A 19,258-nucleotide genomic window follows, 5' to 3' on the forward strand; every position below is an offset into this window, starting at 1 on the left:
TTATTTTAATTTATGGACTAAATCATAGTATAGTTGTATACTTGTATTGATGAGGAGTAAAAATATTTTTTTTTGAAAAAAATGGGTTAGCCCAGCCCGGCCCATGGGCTAGTGAGGGGTGGGTTGGGTTGAGGATTTTGTACCTCATATAAAATATGAGCTAGCACGACCCGATCCATATTTTTTCAGCCCACAAGGGCTTGGGCTGGGCTAGGGTTGGCCCATATGAACAAGTCTATGTATATATATATAGCGATAGACTACCAAAATGTACCATCTCATTAATATAGTAAAATTAAAATTCATTAAAGATTTAAAACTAAATATAAATATTTTTTAAAAAAATTCTTTTTTTCTCTCTCCTAACTTCCTCTCATCCTTTCTTTTTCTCCTCTTTTTTATCTCTTATTCTCTTTCTCCTCTTCTTCTTCCACTAAGATTAAATTTGGTAAAATTATACAATGTCAAGAACAATTCTAATTAAAAGTTTTCACTTTCTCTCTAAACTCTCTTCGACATGTCTCTCTATACATCATCATATGCTATGCCAAAACTTTATCTATGTTCAATTGTTGAATAATGTTGGAGAGAATGTGTTTTTTTCACTTGTTTTTCTTTGTATAAATATTTTTCACTTTGTTCTTATTTAGATCTCTTCAAGAGATTTGAGACATACGCTCATCTAAAAACCAGTCCTCACACATACGAAATTATTATCTTCTCTACTTATTCTTAGAAATCTAGATCTAGGGCGAGTGTTGAAGCAATATAACATACATAACTTTTGTCTAATACTCAAGTAAGCATGTGAAATTTTAAATGACCATATGAATTAAACAAAATGGAAATCTTGCATGTCTCGTGTTTTAAGGAGTTAAATTATTAAATCAAATTGTGAGCTCTTTTATTATAAAATATATAAAAAAGTAATACTTTATTATGATCTTACAAAAATAACTAATTGAATCAATAACAAGAATATAGATTGAAGACTTTCAATCTCAAATCTCACACTCTAAATTAAAATATTCATTCTCAATCTCAAATTTCAATCAATAACAGGTAAGTAAACTTGAACTTGAATAAAGTTTAATTGTTTAAAGAGAATTAGAGAAAGGTTAGAGAGAAGGGTGGATTAGAATTTAGAGAGAAAGTTATTCTTCCTTTTTGCACTTTAAAGCCTTGAACTGAAAATGAGAAAGGCAAGATTCTAAAGATTTTCTAACGAAAGAGTTAAAGAGAAACGTGGAAGAGAGTTTAGAGAGAGAAATTTTTTTTAACTTTTTACTTCATTAAATGTTAAAAACTTTTTAATGTTTAGTTTTAAATCCTTAATGAATTTTGGTTTTATCTCATTAATGGGATGATACATTTTAATGACCTAATAATGTATAAATTTTATATATTATCAATATATTAAATATAAATATGTATGTCAAATATTACTTTGTGCTATAATAAAATTCAAATACATCTGAACAGTGCCATACTTATTGGAAAATTATTATACTAAGTCATTTAATGTTATGAAAACTATCACGTTAATATAATAATAAGAATTATACACCATAATTAATTAGGGTTACAACTTACAACCAATTAGAAGAAGGCTTCGCTTTGCTGTAAGTATTTTCTATGCAGAGCTTGCTTGGTAACGAGTTGTGGTGTTCAACTTTTTCATGCTGTTTCTCTCTCCCTTCTGTTTTCTGACCTTTTTTTTATTTTTTCTATTTGACTTTTGTACTCAGAAACATTGACTTGTGAGGAAAGGCTAGTCTTAGGCATCGGGATTGGACGTTGCTATATTGGCATGGCACACGGTTTTGTCAGCCCAAACATAGCAAGATTTTGCCTCTCATTCTCATACATTCAGTCATATTCCCATCCCAGTTGAAAATAATAACACTGACTAAGTTTCTTCATAATTAAAAACTCTGGACAAGAAGTGAACCGGAACATGCATGAAACCTTTTTTATGTCATGCAACCTTTTCATACCACGGGTTAATTCTCATTTCTAGAGTAGAGCCGACTGTTTGTTTGTGTGGCTGCTGGCTTGTGGGCCATCGCCTACAAATCATGGGATTAGCAGATAGGAACCAGGGGCTATCGCGTCGCAACACTGAGAATATATTGCATGTCAATACGAGGATCAGGGCCGTCCACTTAAGGCGCCCCATGAGCTATGTGGAGATCAGATTCGTTGATAATCCAAACTACTTTTGGATGTTTGGAGGGTAGTTTTGATGGAAAAATAAAAGTGAAACGGCCGCTTTGGAGAAACTTTTGTCCCTGGGTGGGTCCCCTGGAGCCTTAAATGACAGTTCTTCTGTGGGGATCATGAAACAGAGTGGGCTCCTCCTCCTTGCTCCCTTCAATGCATTTCATTCTAATAAAAACAAATTCTAATATTGTGCTAATTCCCCGCAAAAGCAAAAAACAAGAAATACTCATCATTTGATAACTTATTTAATTGTCGATTTTATACTTTTATAATTCTTTATTCATCTCCAAGGTTCAAAGAAATACTTTGTTCAAAATTTCAAATTAAATCCAAACCGTTTTAAATATAATATCAAGGGTTATGACAAAAAAAACCAATATTTTTCTATTTGACAAGTCAATACTATAATATCTGTATAAAAATTAATTACTACATTTTATATTTTTGTAGCTTGTCATTACAAAACTTTAATAGGGAAGACAAGTAAGGGAAGAGATCAACGACTCACAATAATAATAACAACAACAACAATAATAATAATAATAAATTAGTTTATTTTTTAAATGATGATATCAGGCTTACCTTTTCCTAAACTAACTTAATTGATTGGGAAGATATTGAATTGTTTATTGATACCTTAACCTAATAACCTTGCATCAAAGCTTCAATCCTTTCCCTTTTTCCCTACGGGCTTGTTTCAATGATCCCACTTTCTGGAAGAAGAGTATAACTTATAAACCAATGGACAAGTTTCCAAACTTATAATGTCACCTCAAGTGTTTAAAAAAAGGTATATAAAATATTTCAATCTCATATCAAATAAATAAAAATATTCAAAAAAATTATAAAAATGAACATTGATGTTAAAAAAAGAAAAAATATTAAATTATAAAATTATATGTATTATAGACAAATTAAAATTATATTATATTATTATAAAGGTGAATGATATATACATTATAGTATTATAGTGTTTTACTACGAGAATATTATTAGATTAGATTGAGCGGAAAAAAAATGTCAATCATAAGCCAAGGTATGGTACAAAATTTGTATCTTAGTTTCTAATGTATAGATCTCAACAACTACCATCACATACACACACACACAAAATACTCTTTTTTTATTTCGATATTATTTTGACATTTTAGAATTTAATTCTTGCGTGTTTCCAAAATTATTTGGATGAATAAGATGGTATGCTTGATTGGCTTTCCAAGAGTTGTTATAAAAGGAAAAAAAGATTGATTTTTAAATTTTTCAACCATTTAAAGTAAAAAACTGTTAATTATATATTTTGTTATCAATTAAAGAATAATTTAATAAGTAAGTTTGACTGTATAGAACGATTTATCTAATCTTAACTTTAAAAATAAAAAATGATCTTTTTATCTTAAATTTTATGTACTTATGAAAAATTTATGTGTATAAATCTTGTATTACCCCTTATTAAGCCTTTTTTTTTACTATTGAAAAAAGGCCTTATTAACCTTATTAATTATTATGTAAAATTTCAGCATGAAATAATATGGGTTTCTTATTGCAAAAGCGTTACCTGAAAGCAAAATAAAATGTGTGTTGGTTGGAGGCGAAACCCAAAAAGACTGCCCTAAAATTCCCAAAATAGGAGTGTCCAAGGACAACATGAAAGGAACATAGACATGTCCATTTTGGTCATTTAGTCCATGCATCGCAACCCACCTACGAACGCGTGTGGTCTCAACTCTCATAAATCAAACCGAACACAAGCGTTAATCTTCTCTCTCTCTTAACAGCAAAACTAAAGAGAATTTCTTTGCTTCCTTTTTCTTATTTTTATTCTTTCTCTCTCTCTCTCTATCTGCCAAGTCCTCAAGAATTCAACTTTCGTATTCATGAAAGCTAAGCTCCCTCCTACAAGGTAACTAAAATCTTCTTTACCATGTCTTGTTTGTTCTTTTCTATTTGTGCTTGTTTTTGTAGTTTTTCTTTTCTTTTCTTTTATCTATGGCAACAACCAAAGATTGAAGAGAGGAAAAAAAAAAACCAAGGAAAAACAGTTGACAATCGAGGTTGATAGATGCCTAACAATGAAAACCCATTTGTCCAGGTTGGCTTTGGCACGTGGGTTTTAACGTTCAACTTCTTCTATGGAGGTTAGCCATATGTTTTTATTTAAAAAAAAAAATCGTTCTTTTGCATGTTTATATACATTTCTTATCAACTGTTTATTAGTTAATGTACTTTTTCATACTGTTTTCTATAGTTGTTTAGTTCGATATATGTTTAATCAAATGGACTTACATGTTAATTTTCACTGAAAAATGGACATGTTTTCTTGGTTGAATTTATTTCACTGAATACTATACGTTTCAATGAGATTGTTTAATGTTGATGTATTAACTATTCAGAGCTCTATGTTGTTGGGGTTGTTTAAATTTGGTTTTATGTCACGTGAACATGTGCCTTGGCATTTGAATGTCGGTATCCACCTGGTTTTGGTTCTAGCTGTTGGTAATTTAGATTGCAAGGAATATAAATGTTATCTGTTTTAATTGTAGTCATGAGCTTATCTCATGCTTGGATTAAGGGCTTCCAGTTGTTCTGCTATTCGAGAAATATGTTGGAAATTTTATTCGCTAAGCTAGGCATAATACTTTGTTTATCTTTTGGCTTTATTTGCGAGAGACGATTATCATCTTTTCCTGATGAACTTAGTCTGCACAAGTGTTTCTTCTTCTTCTTCTTCTTCTTTTTGATTAATGTTTGATTTGGTTCATTGCAATCATAAACTTTGTCAACGCTATTATGAATTCTTGAGGGTCCTACCCGAATCTCGAGCATAAGGAACAGTGATAGGATTTCACCCCCACATTCAATGGTGGTAATTTCAAATTCCATGCCTAGGAGGATTCCTCTGCTCTTTTGTGTTCAATCTTTATTTTGAATTAAAATAAATACTTTAAACAAATAGCATCTGGCATTTAACTTAAAATGAAATTGACTTTAGCAGATACTTGAGGTCTAGCAGTAGAAAATTGAGTCTCCATGTATTTCTATCTCAAAATATTGAAAAGTTCAACATGTAATGATAGTTTCTCCATCCCTCCAAGGGCATCCCAAGTTTGCACTCATGACGCCTCCTTGAATTAGGCTACAGGGTTGATTTATGTCATAATTAAGTATAAATCAAATGTCCATTTTAAGATTTTCAGTTTAAATCTTTTCGCTGAATTCTTGGGCAGATGGATACTACTCATTTGGATAATGATATGGAGGGCATTGAAGATGAATCTGCTGAACAATTACTTGCTTCATGTTCCTTTTTGGATAAAATTTTTGGAGATCTGCAGATGCTTCCTCGTGTTGGAGATGAATACCAAGCAAAAATTCCACCTCTAGTTGGAGAATGTCATAGTTTACAGGTTATAAATAAACCAATTGACTCAGAAGTGATAATCAGTGTGCCAAGCCCTTTTCCATTGGGATTGCCTATCCCTCTTATCTGGACAAGGACTGAAGTTGAAAGCACAGATGGTGCATTTGAATTTGAAAACAGTGAAGAGAGCCAAATTACATCAAGCCATGGATGTAAAGAATATAAAGTTCAAGCTCTAGATTCTGCGTTGGGTGATGGGAAAGACATGAGAGGATGTTCAAAGCATCAAACTACAAATGGAACTGAACAGATGGATGTTTATTTACACTTCCCACAGGAGCCAAAATCTAAGCTGAATCAGGTGGATAGAGGTCCCTATCCTCTTCCAGGCTCTTCAGGTGAAGTATGGAAGGATATCGAGCATGACAGTTTTCTTCTTGGGCTATACATCTTTGGGAAAAATCTTATTCTTGTGAACAATTTTGTTAAGAGTAAAGGGATGGGAGAGATATTGTCTTTCTATTATGGAAAATTTTACAGGTCTGATGGATATCGTAGATGGTCAGAATGCCGAAAATTAAGAGGCAGACGGGGCATTCATGGACAAAAGCTGTTCACAGGATGGAGGCAACAGGAATTACTATCACGATTATTTTCTCATCTATCAAAAGATTGTCAAGATATGCTGCTTAAGGTATTTTTCTGACTTTTTTATGCACCTGCTCATTTGATCTTTCTAAATAATTGGACATATATTTGTTTTGTTAACTGGTTCTTATGTATCATCTGGTGCTGTGAAGTGTACACATAGACACTTCTCTAATCGTCTTATTTTCTTCTCAACTCCCGTAATACATGGTCTAGGAACACTGCATTATTCTGTCCATGGTGACCTTGTTTTTTGTTAATTTATTAGCATTATTTATCAACTTCTGAAATTTGAACATGATTTCTGATTTCTTTTTCAAGTGTTATCTGTGTGAGTTTGCTCCATCCAAACTGCATGGATTTATAAAGTGTTGACTGTATAACTTTTCGGGGTGTTTCCAACTCAGACCACTTTAAGCAACCTAAGTTAGCTTGGCAATTAGCTATGATTTTGTGGAGTGTAATATTGTGACCTAATACAATAATGTAGATGCTGTCTAGGATTTGAGATGGGGAAGTTAAAGCAGATTAGCAGAGAATGAAGGTTTAACTGGGGCCATGCTTGCATTATGGAATGCACGTATAGTATTCTGTTGATTGATGAAACAGAGCAGTGTTTCTCTTTGAGGACCTGTCTTTCAAGAAAGTAAGGGACAACTAACTAAAGGCCCATCTTGTAAAGGCTAAAATGGAATGAGCAAGATATTGGTTGTTGACTAACACCATCTGAAATGTTGATATATTAATGGAATAACAAAGTAAACATGAATAGTTTATTATTATTTTTTTGTTTATTAAGGCATATTTTCCCTTTTACACTGCTGTTTTTCCTTTAGGAAAACGAAATTCTTACTTTTACTAAGAGCTCTGTAGTGCCAATTACCATGTGACTCTTTAGTCTCCTAAAGTTTCCTTCAGAATGAGGAGCTGGAAAATAAGGAAGCCTTTGACTTTATCTTGGTCTCTTCATCTTTAGGGTTCATTTAAGCCTGCTCATAGGTGTTTTCTTATGTGAACTGGGTTGATAATAAAAATGGTTGTTGGTGTTTCAATGGCTTGTCTCTGACAATATTAAGACATATTTTCTTTTTAACACTGCTGTTTTCCTTCAGGAAAATGAAATTCTTTCTTTTACTAAGAGCTCTGTAGTGTCAATTACTATGTGACTCGTCAGTCTGCTAAATTTTCTTCAGAATAAGGAGCTGGTAATTAAGTTTGCCCCCTTACTTTTGTTCTTATCTTGGCCTCTTCAACTTTAGGGTTCATTTTAGGCCTGCTCATAGGCATTTACTTATGTGCACTGGCTTGATAATAAAAATGGTTGTTGGTGTTTCAATGTCTTGTCTCTGACAAGCATTGTGCCTTTTGGTTCCTGCTTGGACTGCTTACTCCATTTTTGAAGCAGGGTGGATATAGTATCTGGCTTTCTGTTTGGATATATTGAGGCTAATCTCTTATTCTCGGGTTAGACACTCTTTGCTATAAATTGCTTGGAACTCTTGGCTCAGTTTGGGAAACATAGGAGAATATCTGTTCGTGAAGGATTCCAATTATGCATAGAAATGTTTGTTGTTCTTAGGATTTGCATCTCCCCTGAAATTTGTAGGCATCTCCAGAGTCGGGCTTCATTTGAATTTTGGAATGGACAAGAGAAAGGAGAATGCTTGATATGCTTTTTCCACTTTTGCATTTTCAGCCCCTTTTATGTGTATTTGACTTTGTTTATTAGGAACTTAAAGCATCTTTATGCCAAGGGATCTCTCCAGAAGAATGTGATACCTGGCTCTTGATAAAGAGGGATTATTCCTCTAGTTATATCTTATAGTTCATTGAAGTGGCAGGTGCACTATCTTTGACAGTATATTCAGCTCTTTGCAGGTTCTCTTAGGAAGGCCTTTTGATCTCTTAATTAGGAATAAATTTCTTTTAACTGAAAGCACCATTAATTGTGTCTCAATGTGCGTATGGATTTGCCCTTTTACCTCGAGAAAATGTGGAATGATTCTTTCACTTTTTTGATCTTGACTACTTGGAACCTATAATTTAAACCATACATGTACCAGAGAAGCATCTCAAAATTACCGTCATATTGCAGTTAGTCTTAGCTACCTTTCTTGAAGTTCTATCAATTTCGTTTGAGCTCCTGGTTTTTTGTTATCAAGTCTACTTAGCAGAAATTCTCATTGACTGCTGAACTATACCGTTGCAGCTATATTTGGACTGTATTTTTGGGAGACAAAAATATTTCATCGTGATGTTTGAATTTTGATTATTGCAGGTTTCTAAGACATTTGGTGAGGGAAAAATTTCCTTTGAGGAATACGTTTTCACCATAAAGAATGCAGTTGGCATTCATACGCTCATAGAAGCTATAGGTATTGGCAAAGGAAAGCAAGACCTCACTGGCAATGCCATGGAGCCAGTAAAAGCCAATCATGTAGCTTCTGTTCGTCCTGAAATACCAGTTGGCAAAGCATGTTCTGCTCTTACATCAGCAGATATTATCAAGTTTCTAACAGGAGGTTTTAGGTTGAGCAAAGCTAGATCGAGTGATCTTTTCTGGGAAGCTGTTTGGCCTCGCCTTTTAGCAAGAGGTTGGCACTCTGAACAGTCAAAGGATCACGTTTTTTCCGGTTCAAAGAACTCTCTAGTGTTTCTTATACCTGGGGTTAAGAAGTTTTCAAGGAGGAGACTAGTGAAAGGGAACCACTATTTTGATTCTGTTACCGATGTTCTTAGTAAAGTTGCATCTGAACCATGGCTCCTTGAGCTTGAAATTGAAGTGACTAAGGGCAGCCGAGAGAAAGAAGAAAATAAGTGGGACCCAGTAATAAAACAAGATCCTGGTTTTATGTCAAATAAATGTAATGGTTACCTCAAGCCACGAAATTCTGGCTGCAATCGAGATCTAATGAAGTTTACAATTGTAGATACTAGTCTGGTTGAAGGTGGGGAACGATCCAAGGTTAGAGAGCTGAGAAGCTTACCTCTTGAAGCTACTAGGTTATCCACCCCCTCTAGTATTTCTAGTGATTATGAGGATACATCTAGTGACTCAGAAGATGAAGCAGAAGAAACTAGCACCTCCATGGCTGCAGAGGCGATGGCTGATAGGGGACAATCTGTGGACTTATCAGATTGTGTAAATAGTAGCTCAAATATTGGCATTCGTCACACCTCTGATACCACCATTATATCAGTGGAAAACTATGAAAGCCACAACACAAGTCTGCTTGATGAAGAGGAACAAAAGGTTATGAAATATTTGGCTCCTGTTACTAAACAGCGGGGTTCAACAGATTGCATCCATGAAGAATCAATCTGTAGTGTTGGAAACATTTCTGCTGACAGGATTTTAAACGGAGACAATTCCCTTTGTAGGTCAAACTCACCTGATGCTTGTGAAGATATGGTTTTTCAAACGGGATCCCAAAACTTGTCACCTGCCAGTTCTTTGGCTAAAGGCAGTCCAGATGAGAGAAAGGAAGGCACTGTCACGGACAACTGCCTGCATAGAGATGAATCTCCAACGAAAACTCAGTCCCATATATTGATAGACTTAAATGTTCCTCAAGTTTCAATAGATATGGAAACTGATGAACCCTTTCTTATGGAGACAATGCAAAATAGTGACAATTCCTGTGCACATATGTCATTCATTCAGTCTGAAACAACAGTGCAGCCTGAGCCATTGAAGCTTCCTGATAAAGATGCAGAGGTCAACCAGCAGCCTATAATGCACAACCGGAGACAGAGTACTAGGAACCGACCATTGACCACAAAAGCATTAGAAGCTCTTGAATGTGGGTTCTTCAGTCCGAAGAGAAAGAGAAGGGCCGTAGAGGCTCCACAGAATAACTCACGAAGAGTTCGTGCGAGGCCTGCTGTTAGTGCCATTTTTAGAAATGGTGCTACTAATCCCAACATAGAGGAGAATAAGGATGGGTTCTGCAGTACCAAAAAATAGCCAGTCAGTTTCAAAATTTGAATCTGTTACATGGAGAAATGAGTGGGCTAATTGCTAAGCTGTTCCCGAAACCACCTCCCATGTCCTGCAAAGCCTTGTGCTTTGGGTGGTATTGATTTTCTAGTCAATAATCGGGAGACCAAATATTTCCTTTATCATACTTGGAAAACACAACACTCCATTCACCCAACTAGTTGCAGATTCCTGACCAATGTCTGGTGAAAAATTAAAAGTATCACACATGTTCATCTTACATAAGTTAGATGAAACAGATAGTCTGATGCGGCGTTATGATCTCAGAAAGGAGAGGCGGGGCTACAATTCCTTCGACTGGAGTAGCCTTTCCTCAGTGTAGGAGCAACTGACACAGTTGGTTCTTACTGTCTTCTACATAATTGACTTGCAAAGGTTATACCTTATTGGGGTTTTACTGCTGAATGATTCTAATGCCAATCTTTGATCTCGATGCACATAACAGTAATTTTTCCAGTTACTTTTATCTCTTTCTATATAAACGTGTTGTCCTGAAAAAGTGTATAGAGCAAAAGAATGGTTTACCTTTATAAGATTTTGCAATTTAACAGAGCTTGTCTTATTGTTTTATTTATTTATGTATTTATGAAAAGCATATAAAAGAATGTCATATTTGCAACAAGATAGCATTGCCATTGCATGATGGAGTGAGTTTTTTCTGGATACAAGTTCAGAGGCAAAGAAAAACTAAGCAGCTTAAAGCCAGTAAAAACGGAAATGTTCAATCAATCATAGTTACAATGCAAAATTTTCTTCGCTTGCACGTTACTCACCAGACGACAAGGGAAGAAAAAGGGCAAACAAAAACCATATCCACGTAATCTTCATTGGGAACTTAGTATTTTTTTCCCCTAGGAAAAGCAGGTGCATTCTTTAGCTAGATCGGCACATGACACCTAATATTACTGAAATTGACGTCTACCCAATTCCGAGTTGTTGAAGGGCTGCAGATCATTGATGCTTACACATTTCAACAGGTGTAAATAAGCCATGTTTTCCGGGAGGGAACCGCCGCCTGAATTACTAGTCAAACAACAGTAAGCTTACTTCAGCCCCAAGGGTATCTTCAAAAATCATACTCTTCTCACATCCTGAACTGTGAAAACAGTTGAGAGGAAATGTGGTAGAAATTATCCAAAGGGCAAAAGCAAAATCTTTAAATTGTTGATCACATGGTCAAAAGGCACGAACCATCGCTTGGCCCATTTCCATTTCGAGCCTAGAGCTTTGGACATTTTTGCTGAATTTTTTCTTACATAAATAGACTCAACAGACCCCACTTCTGCAAGGCCGGTGGTGATGATGATGTTAATCATTAACCATCTAAATTCTAAACCCATGGCTGTTATATATTCTAAATCATGCTTTTCATCGTCTCACTTTTTAGATTATCTTTAACGAGTCAAAAAGGTGCTGGATTCCAAAAGATCTTTTTTTTCTCTCTCCCGCCAATCCCCATCAATGCTCCAGAGGGTTTGATCCTGCAAATTCAAGTGTTCAAAAATCCATAATTGGTACGAATTTGAAGAAAAATCTGCTTGGATTTGGCATCATGAAGAAGGAAAAGCTAGTGATAATACGTGAGGTAATATTCATGTCATGATGAATCCCATCCCTTGCTTGCTCAAGTACTCTTTTTCTTTTCTTTTCTTTTCTTTTAATTTTTAAATTTTAATTTGGGTCCATTATGAAAGCTACGCTCTCGCCCTTTAAACCCAGTCAAAATGAAACAAATTCTTTCAAATCCATCAATGTACAATAGTTGGAATTGAACATTAACCATCAGACACAAACTAGACAAGGTTCATACTTGAGCACGACTAAATCGTTTAATAATTATTTCTCCTAATTACTTTTTATTCCTTTTCTTAATCGTCAAAACCACGTCCATATCAACAATCAATAGAATATTCATAAGTTTTCTTTTACCTCGATCAACATCATTTTCATGAGAAAAAAATAATACTAAGAAAAAGAGGGGTGGGGGGAACAGAATATGAGGCCATGGCCGTCTTTTCCTTTGTTTTTATCCACGGGGTTACTTAGCTTATGTCAATTAGCAACAGGGTTTTTTCTAAATTATTCAACATTTGTGACATTCTAGCATCTGAATGGTGTTTAGGTTGTCTTCTATATTAGATCTTCTTAAATAAATAAATAAATATTTATATATAAACTTATAATGTTAAAATATGTTTGCTTTTACATTGTTGTGTCGAAGTTTGTTTTCATAGATTATATCGATCCATCATCGGTGATAACTAAGTAAAATTTTATTTGTCTGGACTAATAGTTGCTGATGGGGAAGTAGCAGATGCTTTGCAAAATGGTCTTTTGAACCTGATTGACCAGAGTTTTAGAATTTAGCCCATGGTTCGTATTCTTATTTCTGTCTCTTTGTTGTTTCTTATTCCATACAGCCGGGCTTCTTGTTCTTTCTTATTAAACTATGTGCAAAAGCTTTTGGAACCCTTAATTAATCCTTCGAATTAACAAACATGGGGTACTTAATTCCTTCTTTCAAGTAGTGACCTCCAGAACAATTAATCAGTAAAGAAGTTTGGGTGATTTGTTGGGATTTTCTTTTAGTTTTTATTCCAATATATCAATGGGATGGTTGTTAACTGATTCTCCGTGTTTTTCAACTAGTAGGATTGAATAAGTAGAGCTCTTCCCTGAGTTGAGGGATTGTCTTGTCGGTTAGGGAAATGGCTAATGCACTTCTTTTTTTTTTTCTCATTTTGATTGAACTTATAGTGGCATCCCCCAGCACGATCAAGTAGGAGCAAAGAAACACACAAAACCGATTGGCCATAAATAAGACAGGTTTGAGTATCCCTAGAGAATTATCGAAAAAGAATATAATATTCTTAGACAATTACAAGAAGAATTTAGCTACAATCATGGAAATTAAAAGCTTATAGGATGTCACATATATTATATATAATTAAGGTTCTTGGCAAAAGAACTAAGTTATAAAGAATTTTTTACTATAAGCAGAACTTATTCTTGATCAAGGACTATACAAAAGTCGATATCGTTTGGAGTGATTAGGGACAAAACCTCACCGAAAACCAATTGGAGTAAAGCAAATCCACCGGTAGGAGCAGGGCAAAGCAATGCAATTCTTTTAAGATAATAAACGTTTAGTAGTCGTCCTTACTCTAAAATATTATTATAGTGTACCTAGAAAACAAAGCAGCAACCTTCTTTATAATGTGATTAAAATATGTAATAAGAAATTGAAAATCTGGACACCTGCTTGTTGCTTTCCTGGGTCCTTTGGATCAAATGGGAAACAGGATTCGGCATAGTTTTAACAGACTCATCCTGTTGACAAGATAAGCTTCTTGCATTTCATTTTTCTCTTGCAACATAGGTTGCAAAGCTGCTTTAATTTTTTATACCAACTTCAGGGAGTTGGATATATGCATAGAAGGAGAAAATACAAAAGTTGAATTAGAATTAAAGATGATGATTATTGATAAGATGTGGACACCTACTATTTTATTAGAATTTGATCAACACAATAATTGTCCAATCCTATCAAATTATAATTCAACTTTGGCCTTCTACCAAAACACCCTTCAATTCTGAAATTCTTCAGTTGAGCTATACATATAACTCTCTTTCTATAGCTGATTGTAAATCCTCTCTTTTTTGGCTACAAATGCTAGGTTGACAAGGATTCCTAGTAATTTTGTCATCCTCAAATTGCTCTGAAACTTTGATTTGATTATGTATTTAGCCAACCGTATATCACTGTTGGAAACTAGGTAACAAAAATTTTAACATTTTGGGTCATAATAGCATTATTAGTACTGCACAAGAAGAGGCATCTTGGAGAACCAACCAAATTGGTTTATGAAATAAAAAAATTAAGTAATACTATGAAAGAGAATGGCAATTAAATTAATAATCAGCAAATTAGGGGGGCAATTTCCATGCAGTTGTCCTTTGTCAAATTTTCACCCTGTTCATATATATTTATATAAAGCCAAAGAAGACCAGGTTCCAATGTTACTCCTGTGGCAGCTAGAGCCCTCTTCTTCACCAGAAATGCAGGGGAATTCCCTGGTTTTTGTCTTCCTCTAGAGAGAGCAGCTTCCTGATTTTATGTTTACCAAAAAACAAGCCCCCACTTTTAGTTAAGAGCACCAACAACAAGAAAAAAGAAAGAAACAATAGAATTTGGAGCCAAGGAAAAGAAACAGACAAGCTTGTATAGTATCAATATATCTTTTCCGCTCAGTTTCAAATGTCAAATATCTCAGGTGATGATAGAAGCTTCTCTTCAGGAAACACTGGAGAGGAAGTTCAGCAGCTTGAAGAGAAGCAGCAGAAACAACAGCTGCAAAATAACTTTCCGGGCTCTGGTTCAGGACCTTCTGGTGCTTCTAACAGCAATGGTTCTGCCTCTCAACAGCCACATCAACCAGTTAAGAAGAAAAGAAATTTACCAGGAACTCCAGGCAATTTCATTTACCCATGGATCTATATTATGCTTTCTTCTATGCTAAGTTTATGTAATTTAGGTGACATTTGGTCTTAGAATTGGTCAGGGAAGTTCAGATAGCTGATGTTGGTTTTCAGATTTGAAATATGATTTGAGTTGGATGCATGGCTTTGAGTTTTACATGCTTCAATAGAAGCATGCATGCCAAGGTAGATTTGATCCAGTTAAGCAGAACTAAAGAACAAGCTTTCTAATAGGGGTATCTTCCAGGAAATAAAAGCTGATAGCTTTTTGCAAGAAAAGATTAATTGTTAATTTCTTATATAAAGGGTTCAATTATTGCTATGAGATTACAATAATTGTCAAGAACTGTTTGCTTGATTGCACTTTTTACATCACTTTTTGTTTCTGACTGTTCTATTTGGGCCAATACTGGATCTTTACTGTACAAGACAGAACTTGCTTGCTAAGATTATACAAACAATACTTAAATTTGTTTTTTTTTTAAAGCAAACCTTCTTCTTCTCCCTCATGCTTTCATTGAGTGTTGAGTAAGTAGTCTTTTGAACTTATTGAATATTGTTGTTTGAATTAGATCCAAACGCTGAAGTTATTGCTCTATCACCAACAACGCTTATGGCGACTAATCGATTCGTGTGTGAGATATGCAACAAAGGATTCCAAAGGGACCAAAACCTACAATTGCACCGAAGAGGTCACAATCTTCCATGGAAGCTAAGGCAAAGGACGACCACTGAGGTCAGGAAACGAGTCTACATTTGCCCCGAGCCGACTTGCGTTCACCACAACCCGGCTCGTGCACTAGGGGATCTTACGGGAATAAAGAAGCATTTCAGCCGTAAGCATGGTGAGAAGAAGTGGAAATGCGACAAGTGCGCAAAGAAATATGCTGTGCAATCTGATTGGAAAGCTCATCAGAAGACCTGTGGTACTAGGGAATACAAATGTGACTGTGGAACCATCTTTTCAAGGTATATATTAGATCTTTCAACTTAATGAAACTTAAAGATATTGCATCTGCATTTTGCATGGAGAACTGAAATTGATACGGTATCCTTTACAAAGGTACGTTATGATTCAGTACTGTAAGGTGTCCAATGATTATTTGGTGACTCCAACGTTTATCAGTTTTTGCATGGTAATTTATGGACTTCTACAGCAATGCGGATTTTAAAAAATTTCTTAATGGATATAGGTTGTCTTGCATATGTTTAATATTATGCATTAATTATATCATCTCTAATTAGGATCTCCAGATAAAGAAATGTTAGACAATGGCCGACAACTGATAGGCTCATTCATTCTTCCTTTTTGACGACTTTTGTAGTTATGATATTACAAAATCTCTCTCTAGATCAAAAGTACTGTTTCTAATCAAGATTTTTATCCAATAACAACCTAATTTGACCCCACTGCATATTTCCTTGTGCAGGAGAGACAGCTTCATCACCCACAGAGCTTTCTGTGACGCATTAGCTGAAGAAAACAACAAGGTCAACCAAGGACTAATGAACCACATGGGATCAAACTTGCAAAACCAAATGCCAGAGCTCATGTCATCAATGCCAATGAGTAATGCCAACACATCTATGGGAATATCTGACTTCAACAACTTTGACCCGAAAAACCAGCTCAAATCCCTTCCCCAAGAGCTAGTGCCAATGCCATTTAAGTCCATGAACATGGGAGGAGGCATGTTTTCAAGCAGCTCAGGCACTCTGTTTGGTGGCCCAAGAAGCATTTCCTCAGCTTCCTCTAGCCTACAGCTTAGTTCAAATAGCTCCTCTGGCTTCAATTATTTACAAGACAGCAAAAATGGTTGCCACATTGCGGGTTCGCCCAACATGTCTGCAACAGCCTTGCTACAGAAAGCAGCCCAAATGGGTGCAACTGCAAGCAATAGTATAAACTCGCCCATGATGCAAAAAAGCTTTGCTACTAGCGTGGCAGGTACTGACCAGTCCATTAGACCACTATCTTTTGGTGGAATTCAGCAGCAGAACACATCTTACGATCACTTCCCATCACAAACTGATCAGTCAAGCATGGCTGGGATCAGCGAGGGAGGATTCTCCAACCCGCTCATGCAAAAAAGCCCCAACGAAATGACCCAACTTTTTAATGCTGTCACAGGAAGCTCAGCAAATTTGAATGATATGGGAATGTACGCTAGCTTGTTCATTAACGGAGCTGACCGAAACCAAAGCTTGATGAAGAACATGGAACATGAAGACAGCGGTAGCACTAGCTTGTTACAAGGAAGAACTCGGGCGATGGAAAGGAGCCCAACAGGGCCATCAATATTTGTAGCGAGCAGCAGTGGAGGCTGCAACATGACGACCCTTGATTTCATGGGGATTGGGGGGTCAAGGCAGCAAGCCAATTTGCACGAAGAGCAGCATCAGCATCAAAGATTGGAACTGGAAGCAATAAGCCAACAAAGACTGCCAATGATAAACCCTTTCCAGCAACAGCTCTCACATGGGGATTCAGCTATTGAAAAGCCTATCTGGGATGTCTGAGAGCAATATATATAGATATATATATTTTCTACTTTTTGTTACTTTTAGCTGTCGGCTTGTCCCTGGAAGATTGCTTGCTCTTTGTGTGGTGACGATGCTGTGATGGCCACTTGGGCATTAGGTACCAAGTGGGGTTCACAGGGTCCTCACGCACTTATCTATTGTCAAACCGTGGGCCTGAATTCTTTTCACTCATGAATGACCCAGCGCCCAGTGGGAGAGCCCCCTGTATGTGTGTGGTCACGAAATAACCAGGTCTGGCCACTCCTCCAGACTCATATTTCTTCAAAAGTTGAACAAACAAAAATGAGACTCCTGTTGTTTTGTAACCTAGAAGCCACAGCCAATTTGTATCGACAAAGAAGAAAGGCAAGAAAAAACTGACTAGACTAAGAAATGTAATCTTAATCACACTGTGGAACCCGGTTTGGAGCTTGCCATTGGAAAGTGTTTTCCACCTGCCCCATCGCTCTCATAGGAATTGCACAAATTTCATCTTTACCTAATTCCTCCTTTTACCCTCGAGCAAAGACTATCATTTCCTCAACTTTGTCCCACCCCCGCGGGGTTACATCGCTATGCATTCTTTTGCCATTTTTCAAGTCAATTTTTGGTGAAACTGATTGCATCCAAAAGTATGTTACATCTAACTAGGAAGCTCCCCACTCCTACGCTCAGTTGAGTACCTTGCCCTTATTAATCTCCTTCTCCTCCTAAAAAAGGAAAAACAAAAAACCATTCTCTTTTGTTTGGTTTCTCCCATAAAATTAGAGATAACCTTGCAATATACTAGTTGAATTCCATAAAAATTTCTGATAAAATAAAAAAAAAATTAATTCAAGTTGAATATGAAATTTGCATAACACTAATTAGATTATAACAAACGTGAATAAAATTATACGTACCCAAAGCTAGAACATGAAGTAAAAAAATTGCAACATAATACTCTAAAAACTTTGTGAACTATTGAAAGAAATTCAAATGAGTTTTCATTTTTTATTAAATTTAATTAAGTCTTTATAATTTTTTATTTTTGATAAAATAAATTTTTAAAACTATTCATTAACTAATTGTTATTAATCAAAATATCATTTATTATTATATACGATAGTGTTACTGAGATACAATGATAAAAAATATCATATCACTATATTATTATATTTAGAGCTATCAATATGGGCTGGTCCGGCCCAGTCAGGCCCCAATCCTTGTGGATTGAAAAAATATGAGTTGGGCCGGGCTAATTTATTTTTTATATGGATCAACAAAATTTCAACCCAGTCCACCTCTTCTTAACCCCATGAATTGGGTTGGGTCAATCTATTTCTATTTTTTAAAAAAAATAATTTTTATAATTCTACTTAACAAATTTTTTATTAATAAAATTATTTTATGATTTAATTCATAAATTAAATAATAAAAACATATTACAAATAAACAAATTATATCAAATATAAAAAAATAAATAAATTACATAATAAAGTTTAAATTTTTAACACAAACTATTATATCATAAACATAAGTATATAACCAAATAATAAAAATTTCAAGGCTCGTTTATATCTTTCTCAATCTTCATTCTCACGTAAAAATATTTAAATCTTGCTTAGACAGCAATGATGTCTCAAGATCTGAATTATTATCAATTTATCATCCAATATTCATTACCATAAAAGAAGAAGAGATAATAAGTTTTAATCTAAATTAAAATTTTTAATTTTATAAGTGAAAATTAAAGACATTGAAATATATAAAATAAATAATACTATTAGTAACTAAATTATTAATTTTACATAATTAAATATATAAAATTATTAAATTAATTAAAATTATTTTTTTAACCCATAGGGCTGGCCTTGCCCCGCCCACATCAACCTACTAATTTAGTGGGTTGATCCATTTAGACCCGATTCAAATATGAGTTAAAATTTTTCAACCCAATCCATCTCATATTTAATAGAAAATAAATCGACTCGATGAGTCAGATCTATTTTGACAAATCTAATTATGTTACGTTAATGTGCTACATC

The 19,258-nt window shown here is 35.0% G+C and overlaps 2 protein-coding genes across 4 annotated transcripts; both read left to right on the top strand.

Annotated features, from left to right (window-relative positions):
• Positions 1–3,996: 3,996 nt before the first annotated feature.
• Positions 3,997–10,841, top strand: LOC110414395 (arginine-glutamic acid dipeptide repeat protein). 2 transcript variants are annotated; one of them, XM_021425554.2, is made up of 4 exons: positions 3,997–4,123; positions 4,313–4,358; positions 5,448–6,275; positions 8,508–10,841. In XM_021425554.2, the coding sequence occupies exons 2-4, from the start codon at positions 4,353–4,355 to the stop codon at positions 10,194–10,196; spliced, it is 2,523 nt and encodes an 840-aa protein (XP_021281229.1). In that variant the 5' UTR covers positions 3,997–4,123; positions 4,313–4,352; the 3' UTR covers positions 10,197–10,841. The 2 variants fall into 2 exon arrangements, with proteins under 2 accessions (XP_021281229.1, XP_021281230.1); XM_021425555.1 differs by lacking the exon at positions 4,313–4,358 and having other exon boundaries at positions 4,010–4,123.
• Positions 10,842–11,648: 807 nt separating this feature from the next.
• Positions 11,649–17,648, top strand: LOC110413849 (zinc finger protein GAI-ASSOCIATED FACTOR 1-like). 2 transcript variants are annotated; one of them, XM_089783167.1, is made up of 4 exons: positions 11,649–11,814; positions 14,504–14,701; positions 15,281–15,677; positions 16,139–17,648. In XM_089783167.1, exons 3-4 carry the CDS (start codon positions 15,322–15,324, stop codon positions 17,226–17,228), a joined length of 1,446 nt encoding a protein of 481 aa, XP_089639293.1. In that variant the 5' UTR covers positions 11,649–11,814; positions 14,504–14,701; positions 15,281–15,321; the 3' UTR covers positions 17,229–17,648. The 2 variants fall into 2 exon arrangements, with proteins under 2 accessions (XP_089639293.1, XP_021280519.1); XM_021424844.1 differs by lacking the exon at positions 11,649–11,814 and having other exon boundaries at positions 14,270–14,701.
• Positions 17,649–19,258: the final 1,610 nt, after the last annotated feature.

This window comes from Theobroma umbraticum, unplaced genomic scaffold (genome assembly GCF_002168275.2).
Source record: "Theobroma umbraticum cultivar Fairchild unplaced genomic scaffold, ASM216827v3 scaffold_4.1, whole genome shotgun sequence".
NCBI lineage: Eukaryota > Viridiplantae > Streptophyta > Magnoliopsida > Malvales > Malvaceae > Theobroma > Theobroma umbraticum.